Source organism: Artemia franciscana, chromosome 10 (genome assembly GCF_032884065.1).
Source record: "Artemia franciscana chromosome 10, ASM3288406v1, whole genome shotgun sequence".
Lineage (NCBI taxonomy): Eukaryota > Metazoa > Arthropoda > Branchiopoda > Anostraca > Artemiidae > Artemia > Artemia franciscana.
In genome coordinates, this window is record NC_088872.1 from 6368011 (window position 1) to 6386464 (window position 18454).

Below are 18454 nucleotides of genomic sequence, written 5' to 3' on the forward strand. Positions count from 1 at the left end.
CCTTCAGCCAGGAAGCGCAAATGGGGGTTGGGGGCCAACCATCATGTGCTTTCACACAGCCTTCCTGCTTACCTTCCCCAGATTTCTCCAGGTACCCATTTAGAGCTGGGTCGACTCTGGCTGAGCTTACAGAGTCACGCCACTGACCCCCGTCCCAAACTAAATAACTGGTCACAACTGGGATTGAACCCGTGCCCCTTGGACACAGAACTCCCACGCCGGCGCGCAAACCACTCAGCCATGACGGCTTAATCCAGTAAGATTTCCAGTCGAATGAGCATCCTCCAAAGTTTAAAAGAGAGCCTTATCCATAAGATATTATATGTTACCATTGGACTAAATCTTATACTTTAAAAATGGGTAACGGGCGAAACTTACCACCATTGCCCCGAAGTGTGTGGGGATTTTTTTAACCCCGAAGGCTTAGTTTTTGGCCTTTTGACTATTTTAAAGAAAATGGTTATCTCAAAATTTTAATCGGATGCATTTAAGAAAACAGGGCGTCGAGGGGGGGGGGGCTGGTTGTTCTTAAAATCACTTTTGACTCCTTAAAAGGTAAATAGAACTTTAACTAGAAACAGAATGAATCTCATCAGAAGTTTTGTACGACTACCACTTCCATATGAACTATCTCCTGAAAAAATTGAAATAAAAAAAATATTATATTGAAGCCTCCTGGCTCTTTACTATAGGCATTGCTAGAGCGTTGCCTCTCTAACGAGCATCCGAAATTATCCAGGGAGAAGATGGGTAGAATTATCTGAAGGAAATTTTCTGGGGGATAGATTTTTCTGGGAGGATAAAACTAAGACTAAAACTACTCCCAGATTTTTCTGGGAGGATAAAACATTCGATAAAAACTAAAAACTCAATATTTAAATAAAAAATTAAAACGATCATTTAATTAATGATACATTAATGAGATTTTTTGACCCATATGCCATGAATATTTTGTATATTTTTTATCACTTTGAAATAGAGGTTTTTAGAACTTAGCCATTTCTTTTAGAATTGTGACACTTTTATTTACCTACCTATGTTAATTTTGGAGAAAACACAAGTCATATTTTTTGTCATGTTTAGGAATACAAAGAAGTAGATATAGAAATGGTCACTAAAAATTACACAGCTTTTAACTGAAATTACGGCAGCACAGCTTAGATATGCAATACAGTTATGAAAAATCCTATCTTGCCCATGAGAAGCTTTTGGTACAGAGCTCTGAAATTGGCACCTCCTAGATCATACTGCAACAGCATAGGCGGGAACGCAATTTTGTTTTGTTTGTCCAATTTCTCCGATCTTTTAGATTCAGACTGCCAGTTTCTTGTTTCCAACCGCTAGCATCGCTACCGCGAACTGGATCCCAAAAATAAATCGAGTTTTCATAACTGTATTGTATATCTAAGCTGTGAAAAGGGCTGCCAAATTTATTTTAAGGAGTGTGTCATATTTTTTCCGAAAATGTGCTTTTTGTGTCATCTCAGATTCCATAATGTGTCACAAAATATGTCATATTTTTTTTGCTACAAGTGTTATCATATTTAATTGTCAAATCTTTATTTAGAGTTTTGAATATATAATCTTTTCCAAATCAGTTCAAAAAGGAGTAAATTTAACCTTATCCTATTATCTTTGGATCATGACCTTTTTTTGACGTCATGAAAGAAATAGAAACATTCGATTAAATTAATGTTACACACTATGAATTTGTGTCTGGGCGGCCAACGAGGCAAGTTTACATTTATAAAAGTTTTAGGAACAATCAATTCCGGCAGCAAATTGAAAATAGACTATTCGTATGACGTCGTAATGGTAATCGGCTGTATACCTAATCGGCTTTATTGGCTAAGCTTTTTATTTACCCAATATGTAAGCCATTCAACCAGCTTCAATCTAGTATTTTTGTCATATTTTTTGGTGCCTTTTTAGGCTAGATGGATTATTCTGAAGGAAAGACATCTCTGGAAATTTGTAATCTTGTCCGAGGTTGGATACCCCTCCTGTACTCCTAAAAATGGGAGTTGCTGCTTATGCACACAGCTTTGGTAAACTGCATGCTGTTTAATTTTTACTATTAAGTAGGTACCAGTTGGCTACATCAAATACTCAATCAAGAAGCCAATTAAGTTCAGATACTCAGCGTGCATTTTGATTTGAAATTTCCGCCTATGGCTGTTTTTTTCGCGTGGTTTAAATTTTAAATACGGTGATGGCATCTGTCTTGTATTCTGCACTATTTGTGTACTACTGCCATCGTTAGGCAGCGCTATTCCCTTCCATTAATTTGTAGCTTTTCTGGAGGTAGAAAATTGAAATTTAACTTTTCTTTTATTACCATTTAAAAATCAAGACTAGGATGACAAAACTTTGTCATTTTTTTGAAAAATGTGTCATTTTTTTTGAAAAATGTGTCATTTTTGTCGATTGTGTCATTTTTTATTGAAAAACGTGTCATTTTCGTCGATTGTGTCATCATTTCGTCTGATTGTGTCATTGTGTCACGCAACATCAAATTGTGTCATTTTAACACAAAATGTGTCAATTTGGCAGCCATGGCCGTGAATGCTAGGAAAGCAGCATCAAACAGTTCGTGGTAACGAACTGTAGTAAGGAGCGACCCGGCTCAATAGTAACCAAAACTCTAAAAAATTGAATCTTTATATCAATAGCTACATCAAAAGAATCGCATTTTAATGCTGATTTTAAATATATAAGTTTCATCAAGTTTATTCTTACCCATCAAAAGTTACGAGCCTGAGAAAATTTGCCTTATTTAGGAAAAAAGGGGAAAACACCCCCTAAAATTCGTAGGATCTTAACGAAAATGACACCATCAGATTCAGCGTATCAGAGAACCCTACTGTAGAAGTTTCAAGCTCCTATCTACAAAAATGTGGAATTTTGTATTTTTTGCCAGAAGACAAATCACGCGTGCGTGTTTATTTGTTTATTTGTTTGTTTTTTGTTTTTTTTTCCCAGGGGTCATCGTATCGACTAAGTGGTCCTAGAATGTCGCAAGAGGGCTCATTCTAACGGAAATGAAAAGTTCTAGTGCCCTTTTTAAGTGACCCAAAAATTGGAGGGCATCTAGGCCCCCTCCCACGCTCATTTTTTCCCAAATTCACCGGATTAAAATTTTGTGATAGACGTTTTGTTCAGCATAGTCGAAAACCATAATAACTATGTCTTTGGGGATGACTTATTCCCCCGCAATCCCTGGGGGAAAGGGCTGCAAGTTACAAACTTTGACCAGTGTTTACATATAGTAATGGTTATTGGGAAGTGTACAGACGTTTTCAGGGGGATTTTATTTTGTTTGGGGGTCGGGTTGAGGAGAGGGGGCTATGTTGGAGGATCTTTCCTTGGAGGAATCTGTCATGGGGGAAGAAAAATTCAATGACAAGGGCGCAGGATTCTCTAGCATTACTTTAAGAAAACAATGAAAAATAAACATGAATACGTTTTTTCAAATGAAAGGAAGAAGTAGCATTGAAACTTAAAACGAACAGAGATTATTACGCATATGAGGGGTTCTAAAAATACTTTAGCATAAAGAGCGAGGTATTTAGGAGGAGATAAATACCTTGCTCTTTATGCTAAAGTATTTTTAGTAATTTCAACTATTTATTCTACGGCCTTTCTGATTCAGGGGTCGTTTTTAAAGAATTAGGGCAAAACTTACGATTTAGTGTAAATAGCGAGGTACTAACGAGGGTACAAACCCCCTCGTATACATAATAAAAATATAAGGTTATGAAAGTTTGTTACGTAAGTTAATTCTTAAGTTACGTATATTTTTTACTAATAAAAATGTTCGTTAAAAATTAAAAGTTCTAGTTGCCTTTTTAAGTAACCGAAAAATTGGAGGGCAACTAGGCCTCCTTCTCCACCCCTTATTTCTCAAAATCGTCTGATCAAAACTAAGAGAAAGCCATGTAGCCAAAAAAAGAATTAATATAAATTTTTGTGCGGAGAGCCAAAACCAAACATGCATTAATTCAAAAACGTTCAGAAATTAAATAAAAAAAAACTAATTTTTTTAGCTGAATGTAAGGAGCGACATTAAAACTTAAAACGAACAGAAATTACTCCGTATATGAAATGAGTTGTCCCCTCCGCAATCCCTCGCTCTTTACGCTAAAGTTTGACTCTTTGCCACAATTCTACTTTTTAAAACAATTAAAAGCTTTAGCGTAAAGAGCGAGGGATTGCGGAGGGGACAACTTATTTCATATACGGAGTAATTTCTGTTCGTTTTAATGTCGCTCCTTACTTTCAGCTAAAAAAATTAGTTTTTTTTATTTAATTACACTAAAACTATGGCCTTAAGATGCGTCATCCTCATATAGTTTCCAACAGGTAGTGGAAGCAATAAAGTCTGACGTAATCAAATGACGCTCCATTTGGAAATTGGCTTCATTCTTGGCATCGTTTCACAAAAGAGTCGAGTAATGCGCAAGCGCTAAACCTCGCAGTTTCAGTTTAGTTTAACTTTGTGAAGAGTAAAATTGAACTTTGTTCCAGACAAATCTAAATTGAAGTAAAATGAGTTACCCTCCGCCATACCCAGGAGGTTATAGCCAACAAGGATTTGGGATGCCACAGCCCACTTTAGGGTTTAACGTTTCTGATGAGGCTTGTGTATTAATTATTTAGGCTTTGTTTTGTCTGCTTGCTTTTTAACCCATTTGCTTTTTTGGCTGTTAGTACCAAGCGATATAGCCTATATATTTACAATGCTTATAGCCTACATCTAATCAAAAATATCATTTGATAAATGATAATCTTGGGGTAAATTTGTAGCTGATAACATAGTTTGGCTAGGATGAAGATGAATTCATCTCTTGATAGGCCCACCTTTTTTTTATCCTCCTCCATAATTCGGTTATTGCTTCTAGGAGAAATTACATTTTGAATCCATACAAGTGCTCAAAACAGGCCATAATAACCAAAATATAAATAAAAAAATGGCTAATAAGGAAAAATTACCATTTGTAGCTGATGTTATTAAAGGTGTTGAAAAATGTTGTTCGGGAAAAATGTACAGTGGTTTTACTATTTCCAGAAACCCCTCAAAAATGGCGTCGTCGATTTTGCTGCGATGTCATTTGCTGTGAGGCTCGTTTTAATAGGCCTAATTCGTGCCAATTTATTTTCAAAAGAACATTTTACCATTAAGACTAAGGAAAACAGTAATAATTACCATTCTGATTATTACCATTACCAGCAAAATGGTAATGGTAATGGCAATTACCTTTCCAATCATCTACAAATGGTATTTTTTCTCATTAGACCCTAGCCAGTTTTTATAAGAAGCACATTTTTAAACTTTGGGTCACTATAGGTTTTTTTTTAGCCCTTTAGGGGCTCAAAGGGGCCCTGTGAGGTGATATTTATTTTATTTCACCTCAGTAAATTATCATAAATTGAATTCAATTCACCTGCATCTCTGTTTATGGAATTATTCTTGGTAAAATTCTAGTTAATTGTCTTCTTGCTATCTCGGAAAGGGTTTAGGTTAGGAAAATGAAACTTTCAGGGATAGGTCTACAGGCTAAAGTATGTCCCAGGAAGTTATTTTAAAGTACCCACCTCCATGCCTTCTCCCTCTAGAGGGCCCTGAAATTTGCCTATATTACAGGTCTAGGCTATAGGCTACCTATTGAAATTTTGACAAAACAACATTTTACCTTAATTTTCAGTTACCAGTTGCCCTTTCTCTGCCTTTAGTTCTGAAAATGCAATTCCTGTTATTTGAGTAGAATTTTGAGCCATATCAATGTTTTTTTTTCGAAATATAGGAAATGTATTTGCATAGCTTTCAAACCTTATAAAATGGAATTGAGCAAAGTTATGAAGCTGAAAACGATTTTGTTGTACTTCAATTGAGCAAAAGATCTATTTCGCAAGAGTTCACTTTTATAACACATATTTTTAAAGGTCATTAAAGGTCAGGGCCCTCTAGAGGGAGAAGGAGTGGAGGTAGTTGCTTCAAAATACATTCCCGAGACATACTTTAGTCTGTTTATACATCCCTGAAAGTTTCATTTACCTAACCTAAACCCTTTCCGAGATAGCAAGAAGTCAATTAACTAGATTTGAATAAAAAAAAAAAATTAATTTCGATTGTTCAGATTATGTTCACCCAACCTTATTCGCCGGCCAGTGCGATTTAAGGTAATTTAAGGTAATTTAAGGATTGTTTCCCTGAAAATTTGCTTTATACCTTTGTCCCTAGAAATCAAAGAAACATTTTCAAACAAAATAAAATGATTTGGATAATTATAGACATGTTTCGAAAGGGCCGACGTGAAATCTTCAGGTTTGGTATTTTGCTTCAAAAACGATGAAATAGAATTATGATGTTGTATCAATCTCATTTCTAAATTCTGGTTAGTACGTCCCACATAAGAGTTTCCACAAGTGGAAGCGTCCCACATAGAGCAACAAAGTGGGGTTTATAAAATCCCAATATATATATATATATATATATATATATATATATATATATATATATATATATATATATATATATATATATATATATATATATATATATTATACTTATATATATATAATATATGTATATATAATATATATATTTATATATATATATATATATATATATATATATATATATATATATATATATATATATATATATATATATATATATATATATATATATATATATATATTATACACCATAGCAGGTTCCGTAAGAGTGGCCAATGGAAAAACAGGGAAGAAACAGAACAATTTCATAAATGATAAAAAGGGCAATTTTTTTTCTTTTTTTTACAAATACATGCAACTACTATTACACCCCCTCTGAACATTACTGACTGTATAGGCCCTAAACCAGGGTCTCACCCAAAATAAAGTTTTTCTTGTCAACATAGGGCCTTAAAAAGGACATTCGATAAAAACTAAAAACTCAATTTAAAAAAAATTAAAACGATCATTTAATTAATGTTACATTAATAAGATTTTTCGACCCATATGCCATGAATATTTTGTATATTTTTTATCACTTTGAAATAGAGGTTTTTAGAACTTAGCCATTTCTTTTAGAATTGTGACGCTTTTATTTACCTACCTATGTTAATTTTGGAGAAAACACAAGTCATATTTTTTGTCATATTTAGGAGTACAAAGTAAGAGATATAAAAATGATCACTTAAAAGTGTACTTCCCCTGAGAGAATATAGGGCATTGATAGGAAAGCAGCATAACTCTAAAACCATGGAGATACACCTTAAGATGCGTCATCCTCACATAGTTTCCAACAGGTAGTAGAAGCAGTAAATGTCTGACGTAATCAAATGACGCTACTTTATGAAATTGGCTTCATTCTTGGCATCGTTTCGCAAAAGAGCCGGGAAATGCGCAAGCGCAAAACCTCAGAGTTTCAGTTTAGTTTAACTTTGTGAAGAGTAAAGGTGAACTTTGTTCTAGACAAATCTATATTGAAGTAAAATGAGTTACCCTCCGCCATACCCAGGAGGTTATAGCCAACAAGGATTTGGGATGCCACAGCCCACTTTAGGGTTTAACGTTTCTGATGAGGCTTGTGTATTAATTATTTAGGCTTTGTTTTGTCTGCTTGCTTTTTAACCCGTTTGCTTTTTTTGGCTGTTAGTACTAAGCGATACAGCCTCTCTATTCATAATGCTTATAGCCTACATCTAATCAAGAATATCGTTTGATAAATGTTAATCTTGGGGTAAATTTGTAGCTGATAACATAGTTTGGCTAGGATGAAGGTGAATTCATCTCTTGATAGGCCTACTTTTTTTATCCTCCTCCATAATTCAGTTATTGCTTCTAGGAGAAATTACATTTTGAATCTGTAAAGTGCTCAAAACAGGCCATAATAACCAAAAGTTTAAATGTGTTTAGAAAAAAATGGCTAATAAGGAAAAATTACCATGTGTAGCTAATGTTATTAAAGGTGTTGAAAAATGTTGTTAGGGAAAAAATTGTTTAGTGGTTGTACAATTTCCAGAAACCCCTCAAAAATGGCGTCGGTTTTGCTGCAATGTCATTTGCTGTGAGGCTCTTTTTAATAGGCCTATTTCGTGCCAATTTATTTTCGAAACAACATTTTACCATTAAGACTAAAGAAAATAGTAACAATTACCCTTCCGAATATTACCATTACCAGCAAAATGGTAATGACAATTACAGTTACCATTCCCATCAGCTATAAATGGTATTTTTTCTCACTAGACCCTAGCCAGTTTATTTAAGAAGCATATTTTTCAAACCTGGGTCACTATGGCCTTTTTGAGCTCTTTAGGGGCTCAAAATGTAGGCTAATTTTCCTAGAAGCGATTATTGAATTATGGAAGAGGATAAGAAATGATGCATTAACCTTCATTTTAGCTAAATCAGGTTGTCGGCTACAAATTTACCTACAAGTGAAACCTTGAGGAATGAATAGACGTTCTGTTCAAATAAGTCACAAGGAAAGTGGTTTGAACCTCGTACTTTTCCTCCATCCTTATTTATACGGCTTTAAAGATTGAAAATCCATTTATTAAATTTAGGGAAAGCCGTAATTTATTAAATTTAAGGGAAAGTCTTGCTGAAATAATAGGAATTGCATTTTGAAAGGCTAGACTAGAGCCAAAAAAAGAAACTGAAAACCCAAAATCAAGGTAAAACGTTATTACCTTTACCCAGGGACGCAGCTAGGGGGAAGGGAGAGGGACTTCCCCCACCCCATAGTTGCAAGGCGTCTTTCGCGTCTTAATTTATCTTATGTGTCCGATCGGCAAACAGGAAGATTTTGTCGGCACATTCTTTATATACCCCCCTCAAAAAAGACAAAATTCAAAGTCCTAACTTCGCCCCTGTCTTTACCCTGTTAATAATGAACTCAGAGCCTATACTACTCCCCAGTGTGTTTTCCAGCTCCTTTCCTACTCCTCTATTTCTAAGGTACAGAAGATCCTGTAAGTTAGATAAATTAACCTTTCTAGAATTATTCAGAACCCATATTATGCGCTGGGAGGGTATCATTTCCCTTCCCCTTCAAAGGGCACTGACCATGGATGAATTTGGACAAACGTTGTGGAATATAAGTGAAATTTTGGAAATAGCTCTACAGAACCAATGAGAATCAAATATAGTATTCTGAGCCTCATGACTTTGCTAATCCTGACTTATGAAGTTTTAAAAAATTTGAAAAATGTGTCTTGAATCTCAGAAAAGAAAAAAGGGATGTTTCAAGTACTTCGCTAGCTAGCAGATGAACACAACCTATCACTTGACGCGATTTTCTGCGCTCTTTTCAAATATACTAATCTCCACCATAGCAGGTTCCATTTTGAGCTCTAAATTTTTTTTTTTTTATCCCAATCTGTTTTCTTCAGCTTTGTTTTTCTTCTTTAAATTAGGCCTATATTTTTGGTTTTGTTGTAGCAAATGTAAGCTGCAGGACACACATTATATATAAAAAAAACCATGTTCAATGCCCTTTCAAAATATAATAGCCTAATAACTGCTATTGCAGCTGCATCTCAGCGCTCTTAATTGGGCCAGATATTGCCCTGGGTTATGTACAAAATTGGGCTAAATATTTTAAACAAACGTTTTATAATAAATTATGCGACAGAACTTGGGACAGTGCTAGTTTTGTTTCAACTTTTCTATTGTAAAGTAATTGTACAAAAATAGATACGTGCCATACACGCTGGGGACTGAGCATTCGCGGGTAAGCCTCCACTCCCCAACAGGGATGGAAGCAGGACTGCCAACTTAATTTTATGTTTGTTTGATATGTGTTTTATTGTTTATCATGTCAGTGCTTTATCCTACTACAAAAATCCTCCCAATCGCTAACCTCGCTTATTAAATGCTTATCGTTAAGCCACTAAGGTTGAAGTGTGATTCGATTTTAAATCCTACACACTAAGGCCCAGCGCCCACGGGGCAACTGTTTCGAGACAACAGTTGGGAACTATTCACTGGTTTACGACTAGTTCACAACCAAAATAAAACGTGTCTCCGCCCACGGACGCGAGTGATTGTGGACCAGTTGTGTTTATTTAATTGAGTAGTGAAGTGTGGTTAACTATGTTGAGTTCCGACGAGGAAGACTTCATTGATTAATAGTACCGCAGGATTCGTTGGGTTCAGAGGGAGTATAGGGTCCATCCCTACTTAGAAAAGAACGCAAAGTCTCGTCTGTTCTTAGCAGCTAAGGAACTGTCTCAAAAAGATAGAAAATTTACTGTATTTTACAGAATGTCGAAGGAATCTTCGTGCTTCTCCACTTCTCCTACGAATTTCACGTTTAATTCCTGGTCTGACATGTTGAGAGCCAAAATAATTATTGAGAAACAATATCAACGCAGTAGCTCCCGAAAATGTGTGGGACAACACTCCGCAAAGCAACTGTGACCACGGCCGGAAGCTCATACGGAACAGGTTTAAGACTGATCGGAAACCAGTAGGATTTCCTCATGGGAGGGCCCCCACTCTACTTCAAGGCCATGATCACGAAACAGTTGCGTGCGCAATCGGTTAGCAATTCTAGTCTCAAAATAGTTACTCCATGGGCTCTGGGCCTAAGTACATATTTTACAATTAGTGTGCGATTTCTGCCTAAATAGTCATTTAAAGGTTTCTGGGGATGTTAGAGGCTATTTTTGTTATGCGCTTATCCAGAATCAAAATACAGTAAGCACATATTTCAAAGGTATGTTTGATTTTCGACGAATTTGGTATTAAGGTAGTTTAAGGTAGTTGACTACAAAACTGAGGCTAATTTTATATTAGAAAAGGCCAAAATCGTTTCCTAGCTATTCTTATCATGACTACTCCCACCACTCTTGCTATGGATAATACCACGTTTCTGTCATTAAGTAACATTAACTGTATACCAATTATTAAAGTTGATTAGAAGGAATAACTACTATATAGACTGCAAGACCTCTGGCAAACTTGTCGTGATAAGAAACTACGGGTAAAAAGCAACCCTTTCCCAATGGTAACCGAAAATCAATAAATTTAGGTTTAAAAATAATTTATTCATCAAAACAATCTCGCTTTTATTCTCGTTCAAAGTATTTAAAATTGTTTAGCCTCAACATAACCTTCAAAAGTTATCAACTTTGGCATATCTGTATAAATCATTTTCACCAAGGCATTTCATATGGAAGGACTTTGTTGTAAAACCTTCTGAAATGGCTCATTCGACTGGAAACTAAAAGTTCCAGTGCCCTTTTTAAAAGTCGACAGTGATTGGAGGGCAAATATCCTTTCGCACTCTTTTTTTCCACAAAGACATCCGATCAAGATTTTAAGATTGCCATTTTGTTCAGCATAGTTGAAAGGTCCATTAACTATGCCTCAGGAGATGGCTTGCCCCTTTCCACACAGTCCCTGGAGAAAAGCTTGTAAATTATGCAAGTTGCCCATTGTTCCTTATAGTATCTGTAATTGGGAAAAGGAGTCCTATTGGATAACTAATTTCAAAAAGGCTAAAGGTAATCAGGTGAAGTTTTTAGGGAATGCTGACGGGAATGTCAAACTATATGGAAATGCACTATGTGCATGCAGGTTTTCGAGATGGCATATCTCAGGAACGGCTTAAGGTATTAAATTGGCGGACTCTCAGAGAATAACGATGGGGATGCTTAATTGACGAAAAGCCAGCATTTGCGCGCTACTACCACTACTACTACAGCTACTACTACTTGTGCTGTGACCACTTCAAAGATTGTGTGCATTAAGGAAAGAATTACAGGTAATGTCCACGGAAAAGTTGATCTAACCAAAAAAACGATTTACAAGAAGGTTGCCAAAAGGGCGTATCAGCTATATCTCAAGAACAGCTAACGGTATTACGTTGAATCTTTCCTGGCATGATGAGGGGGATATTCAACTGACCAAAAGGAAGGGTGTGTAAACTATTGCTGAATGTGTGTGAACTACAGCTGTTATTGCTTCTGCACTACTAATTTGACTAAATGTATCAAAACGAAAATTTCTAGCAATATTGAGGGGACGTTTAATTAAATCAAAACACATTATGTGTAATATCTCTGAGGGGGAGGTTGATATATATATATATATATATATATATATATATATATATATATATATATATATATATATATATATATATATATATATATATATATATATATATATATATATATATATTTAAATCATGCAGCGGATTTTTTCGAAAGTTCGGGTATTTCAACAGCAACACTGATTTCAATTGCAGTTCCTGATAAAAGCTGTCTTAAGCGCATTTTCTAGGTGGCTATTATAAATAATCTTAGAGATTGATTTGATCCGGAAATTTGTTTTTCAGAATGTAATTATTTTTATATATATGATTCGACTACCAACCGATACCGCCTGTTGCATATTTAAGTCTAGGCACCAAGATTAATAAAAATGGCTGATCTCTAAAGGCGAGTAATGATATACTCACAACTTATGAGATGTTTTTACAGCATTACCCTGCTACCACAACGATTGAAAATTAAGCCACAATTATTATCTCGATTGTGACATTTACGACAGAAGTAACCCTCCTAAACTTAGGGAGATAATAGACAAGATAAATAGACCTGGACGCTAAGCATTTAGCAGCATATATTCGCCCAGTAATAAATTTGTTGTAAGAATGGATGATATGGCCTTGAATGACTTTTACAAGGGTATTATTAGTTTTAGTGAACTTTAAAGCTAAAGTTATTGAAAAGAAAAATTTTGGTTTATTGAAGGGCATCGCTATCGATTGTGATATCCCGTCTTAATGAATGTCCTGGCGTCTGATTTAACACGCCTTGGAACATCTCATGCAGCTAGAATTTTGTTCGTTAATTTAGCATTCAATATCAATGCCACTAAAACAGGGTTGAAACCCGACTATGAATTTTTCATGTTTTAGAACAACATTTGATCCCGCTTAGTTGCCATAGATACCAATCTCGACCACATAGTTACCAATTGCAAAAACCCAGTTAAGCGTTTAATCGTTCCTATTAAGTGTTCCTAATCGTCCGGTTTACGTGAATCATCTAAAGACTATCCCTGTCAATTGTCTCCAAAATGGGCTAACTGTGACAGTGACCATGTGTCTTATAGTTTAAGGTGTCCCAAGTTGCGTGCTATTGCCAACAAAGATTGGTCGAATAACATTTTTACATAATTCTGTTCATTCATTCAACATTAATGGAACCAAAATAAGGACATTTCCAACAGTAATCTGGTTGAGACAGATGACGTGGATCTCTTTCAAAAACATTTATTTCCGACTGTGAGCATTAATTTCCTTCGATGTAGTACTGACTCAAGTGTCTGCCGCAAATGCCGGTAGACATCTGCCAGTGCTCGTACTGCTTGCAGACTTGCCTGTGTGTTGAATTGACGACCCCTCCCTTACTGTGTTACCGGTCTGACGACGTTCATTTATTCTTATTTCAATATCTTCAAGCCGGGTAGGTGCTGTTCTAATTTAATTCATCTTGATAGTAAATAGTGTAAAATTTTCTGGTTCTGGGGATTTCTCCTGCATTGATAGGTGCGTTCTTGAATTGCAAAATAAGCCACGGTATTTTTTAGTATTTCATGTAATTCTGTTGTACATGGTTTCAGAAGTACTTCACATTTTTTTTCTTCCGTTAGTAGCCAATTTATCTCTGATTTAATGGGTATGTTCGTCTGTTGATCAATCGAGGCTAATATTTGATAAGGGACTACCTGACGTTATTGGGTTATGTTAAACCTTTCCGGATAATAGTAATGAGATGCTGCTGAATATACCCGGACATAGGATGGAATGAGGAGATATTGCTTTCTATACATCAAATGACCTTCCGTACATTACCAGAAGTAATCCATCATGAAATCAAGAAAGGATCTTTGAATCCGTATTTATTGAAATTAGATCAAACAGTTCGTGGTAACGAACTATAGTCAGGAGGGACCCGGTTCAATAGTAACCGAAACTCTAAAAAATGGGATTTTGACACCAATGGTTGCATCAAAAGAATCGTATTTTTATGCTAATTTTAAATATATAAGTTTCATCAAGTTTAGTTTTACCCATCAAAAGTTATGAGCCTGAGAAAATGTGCCTTAAAACCCAGTGTATCTGTTCCTTTCTCAACGCCCCACTCTTTACGCTTTACGATAGGAGCAAGTTTCAAGCTCCTATCTACAAAATGTGGATGTTGGTATTTTTTTGCTAGAAGACCGATCAAGGGTGCGTGTTTATTTGTTTTTTTTTTTTTTGTTTTTTTTTTCTTTTTTCTTTTTCCCAGGGGTGACCGTATCGACCCATTGGCCCTAGAATGTTGCAAGAAGGCTCATTCTAACTGGAATTCAAAGTTCTAGTGCCCTTTTTAAGTGACCAAAAAATTGGAGGGCACATAGGCCCCCTCCCACGCTCATTTTTCCCAAATGTCACCGGATCAAAATTCTGAGATAGCCATTTTATTCACCATAGTCGAAAAACTTAATAAATATGTCTTTGGGGACGACTTACTCCCCCACAGTCCCCGTGGGAGGGGCTACAAGTCACAAACTTTGACCAGTGTTTACATATAGTAATGGTTATAGGGAAGTGCACAGACGTTTTCAGGGGGATTTTTTTGGTTTGGGGGGGGGGGGAGAAGTTGAGGGGGATGTTACATGGGAGGATCTTTCCATGGAGGAATTTGCCATGGGGGAAGAGAATTTCAATGAAGGGATCGCAGGATTTTCTAGCATTATTTAAAAAAAAACAATGAAAAAAAATATGAAAAGTTTTTTCAACTGAAAGTAAGAAGCAGCATTAAAACTTAAAACGAACAGCAATTATTACACATATGAGGGATTCACCTCCTCGTAATACCTCGCTCTTTACGCTAAAGTATTTTTAGTAATTTCAAATATTTATTCTACGGCCTTGGTGATTCAGGGGTCATTCTTAAGGAATTGGGACAAAATTTAAGCTTTAGTGCAAAGAGCGAGGTATTGACGAGGGGGTGAGCCCCCTCATATACGTTATAAAACATACGAATATAGAAGTTCGTTACGTAAGTCAATTCGTAAGTTACGTATATTTTTTACTAATGAAAACGTTTGTAAAAAAATTAAAAGTTCTAGTTGGCTTTTTAAGTAATCAAAAATTGGAGGGCAACTAGGCCTCCTCTCCCACTCCTTTTTTCTCGAAATCTTCCGATTAAAACTATGAGAAAGCCATTTAGCCAAAAAAAAAAAAAAAATGCAAATTTCGTCTATACAGCCAAATAGCCAATCAAATAGCCGTAATAGTCAAAATCAAAAAATGCATTAATTCAAAAACGTTCAGAAATTAAATTAAAAAAAAAGTTTTTTTTTAACTGACAGTAAGGAGCGACATTAAAACTTAAAACGAACAGAAATTACTCCGTATATGTAAGGGTCTTTTCCTCCTCAACGCCCCGCTCTTTACGCTAATGTTTTTTACTGTTTTAAAAAAGTAGAGCTAAGAGAAAGAGTCAAACTTTAGCGTAAAGAGCGGGGTGTTGAGGAGGAAACCCCCCTTACATATACGGAGTAATTTCTGTTCGTTTTAAGTTTTAATGTCGCTCCTTACTTTCAGTTAAAAAAACACTTTTTTTTCTCAAGGAAAGGGCCTTATCATCGGTAATTTATGATCTCCAAGTGGTTCCAAGCCTTCATTTCTGCAGAACCTTGATGAGCTTTCGGAGACAATACGAATTCGTCTATGTAAGCTTACAATTTATTTAATTTATTTGATCGAGCATATTCAGTCAAGGTGGATTTCCTATCATCTCTGCTCGCAGCTGGAACTTCACCAACAGTTTGCATTTTGAGACTTGTAACTATGATTATTGCATCCTTGATAGATAGTATTTTCTCCTTTCTTAATTTGGTGCATAATTTTGTACTAATATCGAGTCTCAAGAGTGTGTAATCACTTTTGAGAGCTATAATAGCTAGGAGGGTGGAGCAGTCGTCATCTCATTCTTTTAAATGCCTTGTAGTACACGACATAGTGTTTACCCAGGAGCTCTGAAATTATCACTTGGGCTTAAGTTTTAATTTTCTTTATTATCGTATGCTAACTTTTTAATTTTAAATTTCAAGGCAACCAACGCTCCAAGTCAATACGCCCCTTACCCAACTCAGGTGCCAAATTCTTCCAGACAAGAAGAATTTGGAAGTAACCCATACCCACCTACGTATCCGCCAGCAGGAGTAACTTCACCTTACCAACCATCCGCAAATCAAGGGTTTCAACCCTACACGTCTACATATCCAGCATCACAAGTCCCTCCGCGGTATCCTGCTTCATCAGTTTATCCAGGGTATGCGCCAGCTCAAGGACCATCACCAGTGCTAGAACCGGGCGTCCCATCAAATCCAAATCCTTATCCATTGTACCCTTCTTACCCATCATTAAACCAGACCCAGGGGTATCCTGTCGTCCAGTCTCAGTTGCCTTCTAGACCTCAACAGCAGCAGCAAAAAATGGACGTAAGTATGGTTTTATGAATATTTTGATGTCTTTTTTCTGTACATGTTTTTTTGTCTTTTTCTCTATTTTGTTGTCCGTCTCTGTGTACTTCTTGCATTGTTTGACGGGTTAGAAATAAGTAAATATGGATACAACTTTCAGAGGTTGTTTGAAGGGGATTGTTGAATTAATACAATAGATTATGTTGGGTTCAGACGTTCAAAGGAAAGTAAAGAGCAATATATATTAATACTTGAGATGTTAAACAGAATTCCAAAATGAATTGCAGCATTGGATGCCAACAAATGGATTATTTTCCAGCAAAGGATTTAATTTTTATTAATAATCTGCCGCATACTGTGTTAGCTCTGCCCAGAATTGACGACTTTGTTCACAAGGGTCCAAGTAAGACCCAGGTTACTATGCCCTAATTTGCTGATGATACAACCTTGGTGAGTGTTGCCCCTACGGAACAACTGCTCATGTCAACGATAAGTCAAATTTAGTTATTTTCTCTCGATCTCCAAATTTTTATCCTTGGTTTACGGAAATGATTCCGGAGCGGGGAATTTTTAAACGAACAAGGTTCACCAAATACCTCGGAATCAATTTTGATGAAATCCTATCATTTAAAGATCATGTGAAGTCAGTTTCGAAAACATTGTCGCGTAACTTAGGTATTATGCGCAAATTAAAACATATTTTCCCCCCAAATGTTCTACGATTGTTATACTTTTCCCTGATTCAACCCTACATTTTACATTGCTCGTCGATTTAGCTTGGTACTTTCCCTTCGATAGTTCGTCCAATCCGTGTGATCCAGAATAATGCTATCCGAGTTTTTTGTGGTATTGGGAACCAGGAGTCTTGAGGTCTGTGTATAGAGAATTAAATATATTGTCTGCAACTGGATTACGTGATTTTTATACGTTGATTTTTATATATAAGTATTACAATGAGAGCCTTCCTGATTGTTTTAAAGGAATATTTTGTGAGAGGTCTGATGTTCACCACCACATTACTCGGATACGAGGTAATACTGAGGTTCCTTGATTAGTTTCAAGTAGGTCTTCTTTTTCACTTAGTTACAGAGCTTCAAAACTTTGGAATAAACTGAATATAGATGTCAAGGAAATGGGTAGCTTTGGCCAGTTTAAGTCTGATTTACGTTTGGAGTTGCTCGGTTGGTATACTTTTGAAACTGATTAAAGCAAATAAATTTTCCATAGGTTATTCATTTGTAATATTTATGTAATTTTTTTTGTTATTTTTTGTCGTTTTGGGGTCACGCAAGGTAATGTATTGTTTATGTGTTTTTTTTATGGTTGTTGGTTTCGGTGTGTGGTCTCATTCTCCACATTCTTCATATTATCTTTTTTTCTTTTTCCCTTGAATTTAGCACAGCCTCGCAAGCTTCGCTTATGTTGTGCTATTGATTAAGAAATGTTTATTTCTAATAAAATTGTTCTACTACTACTACTATTATTTCTACTACTAATGCCATGTCAAATTCATTTTCTTATTATTGTGTTGCGGGAGCAACACTTTGGTTTTGTCCCGTTTCTTTTTTTTTAATCGTAAATTCTGTCGGTCTGTCGGTCCCGGTTTTGCTACTTTAGGCACTTCCAGGTAAGCTAGGACGATGGCATTTGTCAGGCGTATCAAGGACCGGACCAGATTAAATTAGAAATAGTCGTTTTCCCGATTTCACCATCTGGGGGAGAGTAGGAGGCCCGTTAATTCGAAAAAAAATAGAAAAATTGAAGTATTTATAACTTACGAACGGTTGATCAGATCTTAATGAAATTTGATGTTTGGAAGGATATCGTGTCTCAGAGCTGTTATTTTAAATCCCAACCGGATCTAGTGACATTGGGGGGGGGGAGGGGAAACCTAAAATCTTAGAAAGTACTTAAAGCGGTGAAATCAGAATGAAACTGGATGGGAGGAATAAAGACCTGTCTAAGATACGTG

At 35.9% G+C, this 18454-nt stretch overlaps 1 protein-coding gene across 3 annotated transcripts in view; it reads left to right on the forward strand.

Moving 5' to 3' along the window:
• The first annotated feature begins 7399 nt into the window (after positions 1–7399).
• The window catches only part of LOC136031708 (annexin A7-like), a 40830-nt gene continuing 29775 nt past the window's right edge, over positions 7400–18454 (forward strand). Inside the window, exons 1-2 of one of the 3 annotated variants that reach the window (XM_065711408.1) lie at positions 7400–7572; positions 16111–16500. In XM_065711408.1, coding sequence (XP_065567480.1) covers positions 7483–7572; positions 16111–16500 — 480 coding nt within the window. In that variant the 5' untranslated portion in view covers positions 7400–7482. The remainder of the gene's footprint in view (positions 7573–16110; positions 16501–18454) is intronic. The other 2 variants (XM_065711410.1, XM_065711409.1) reach the window with 2 other exon arrangements.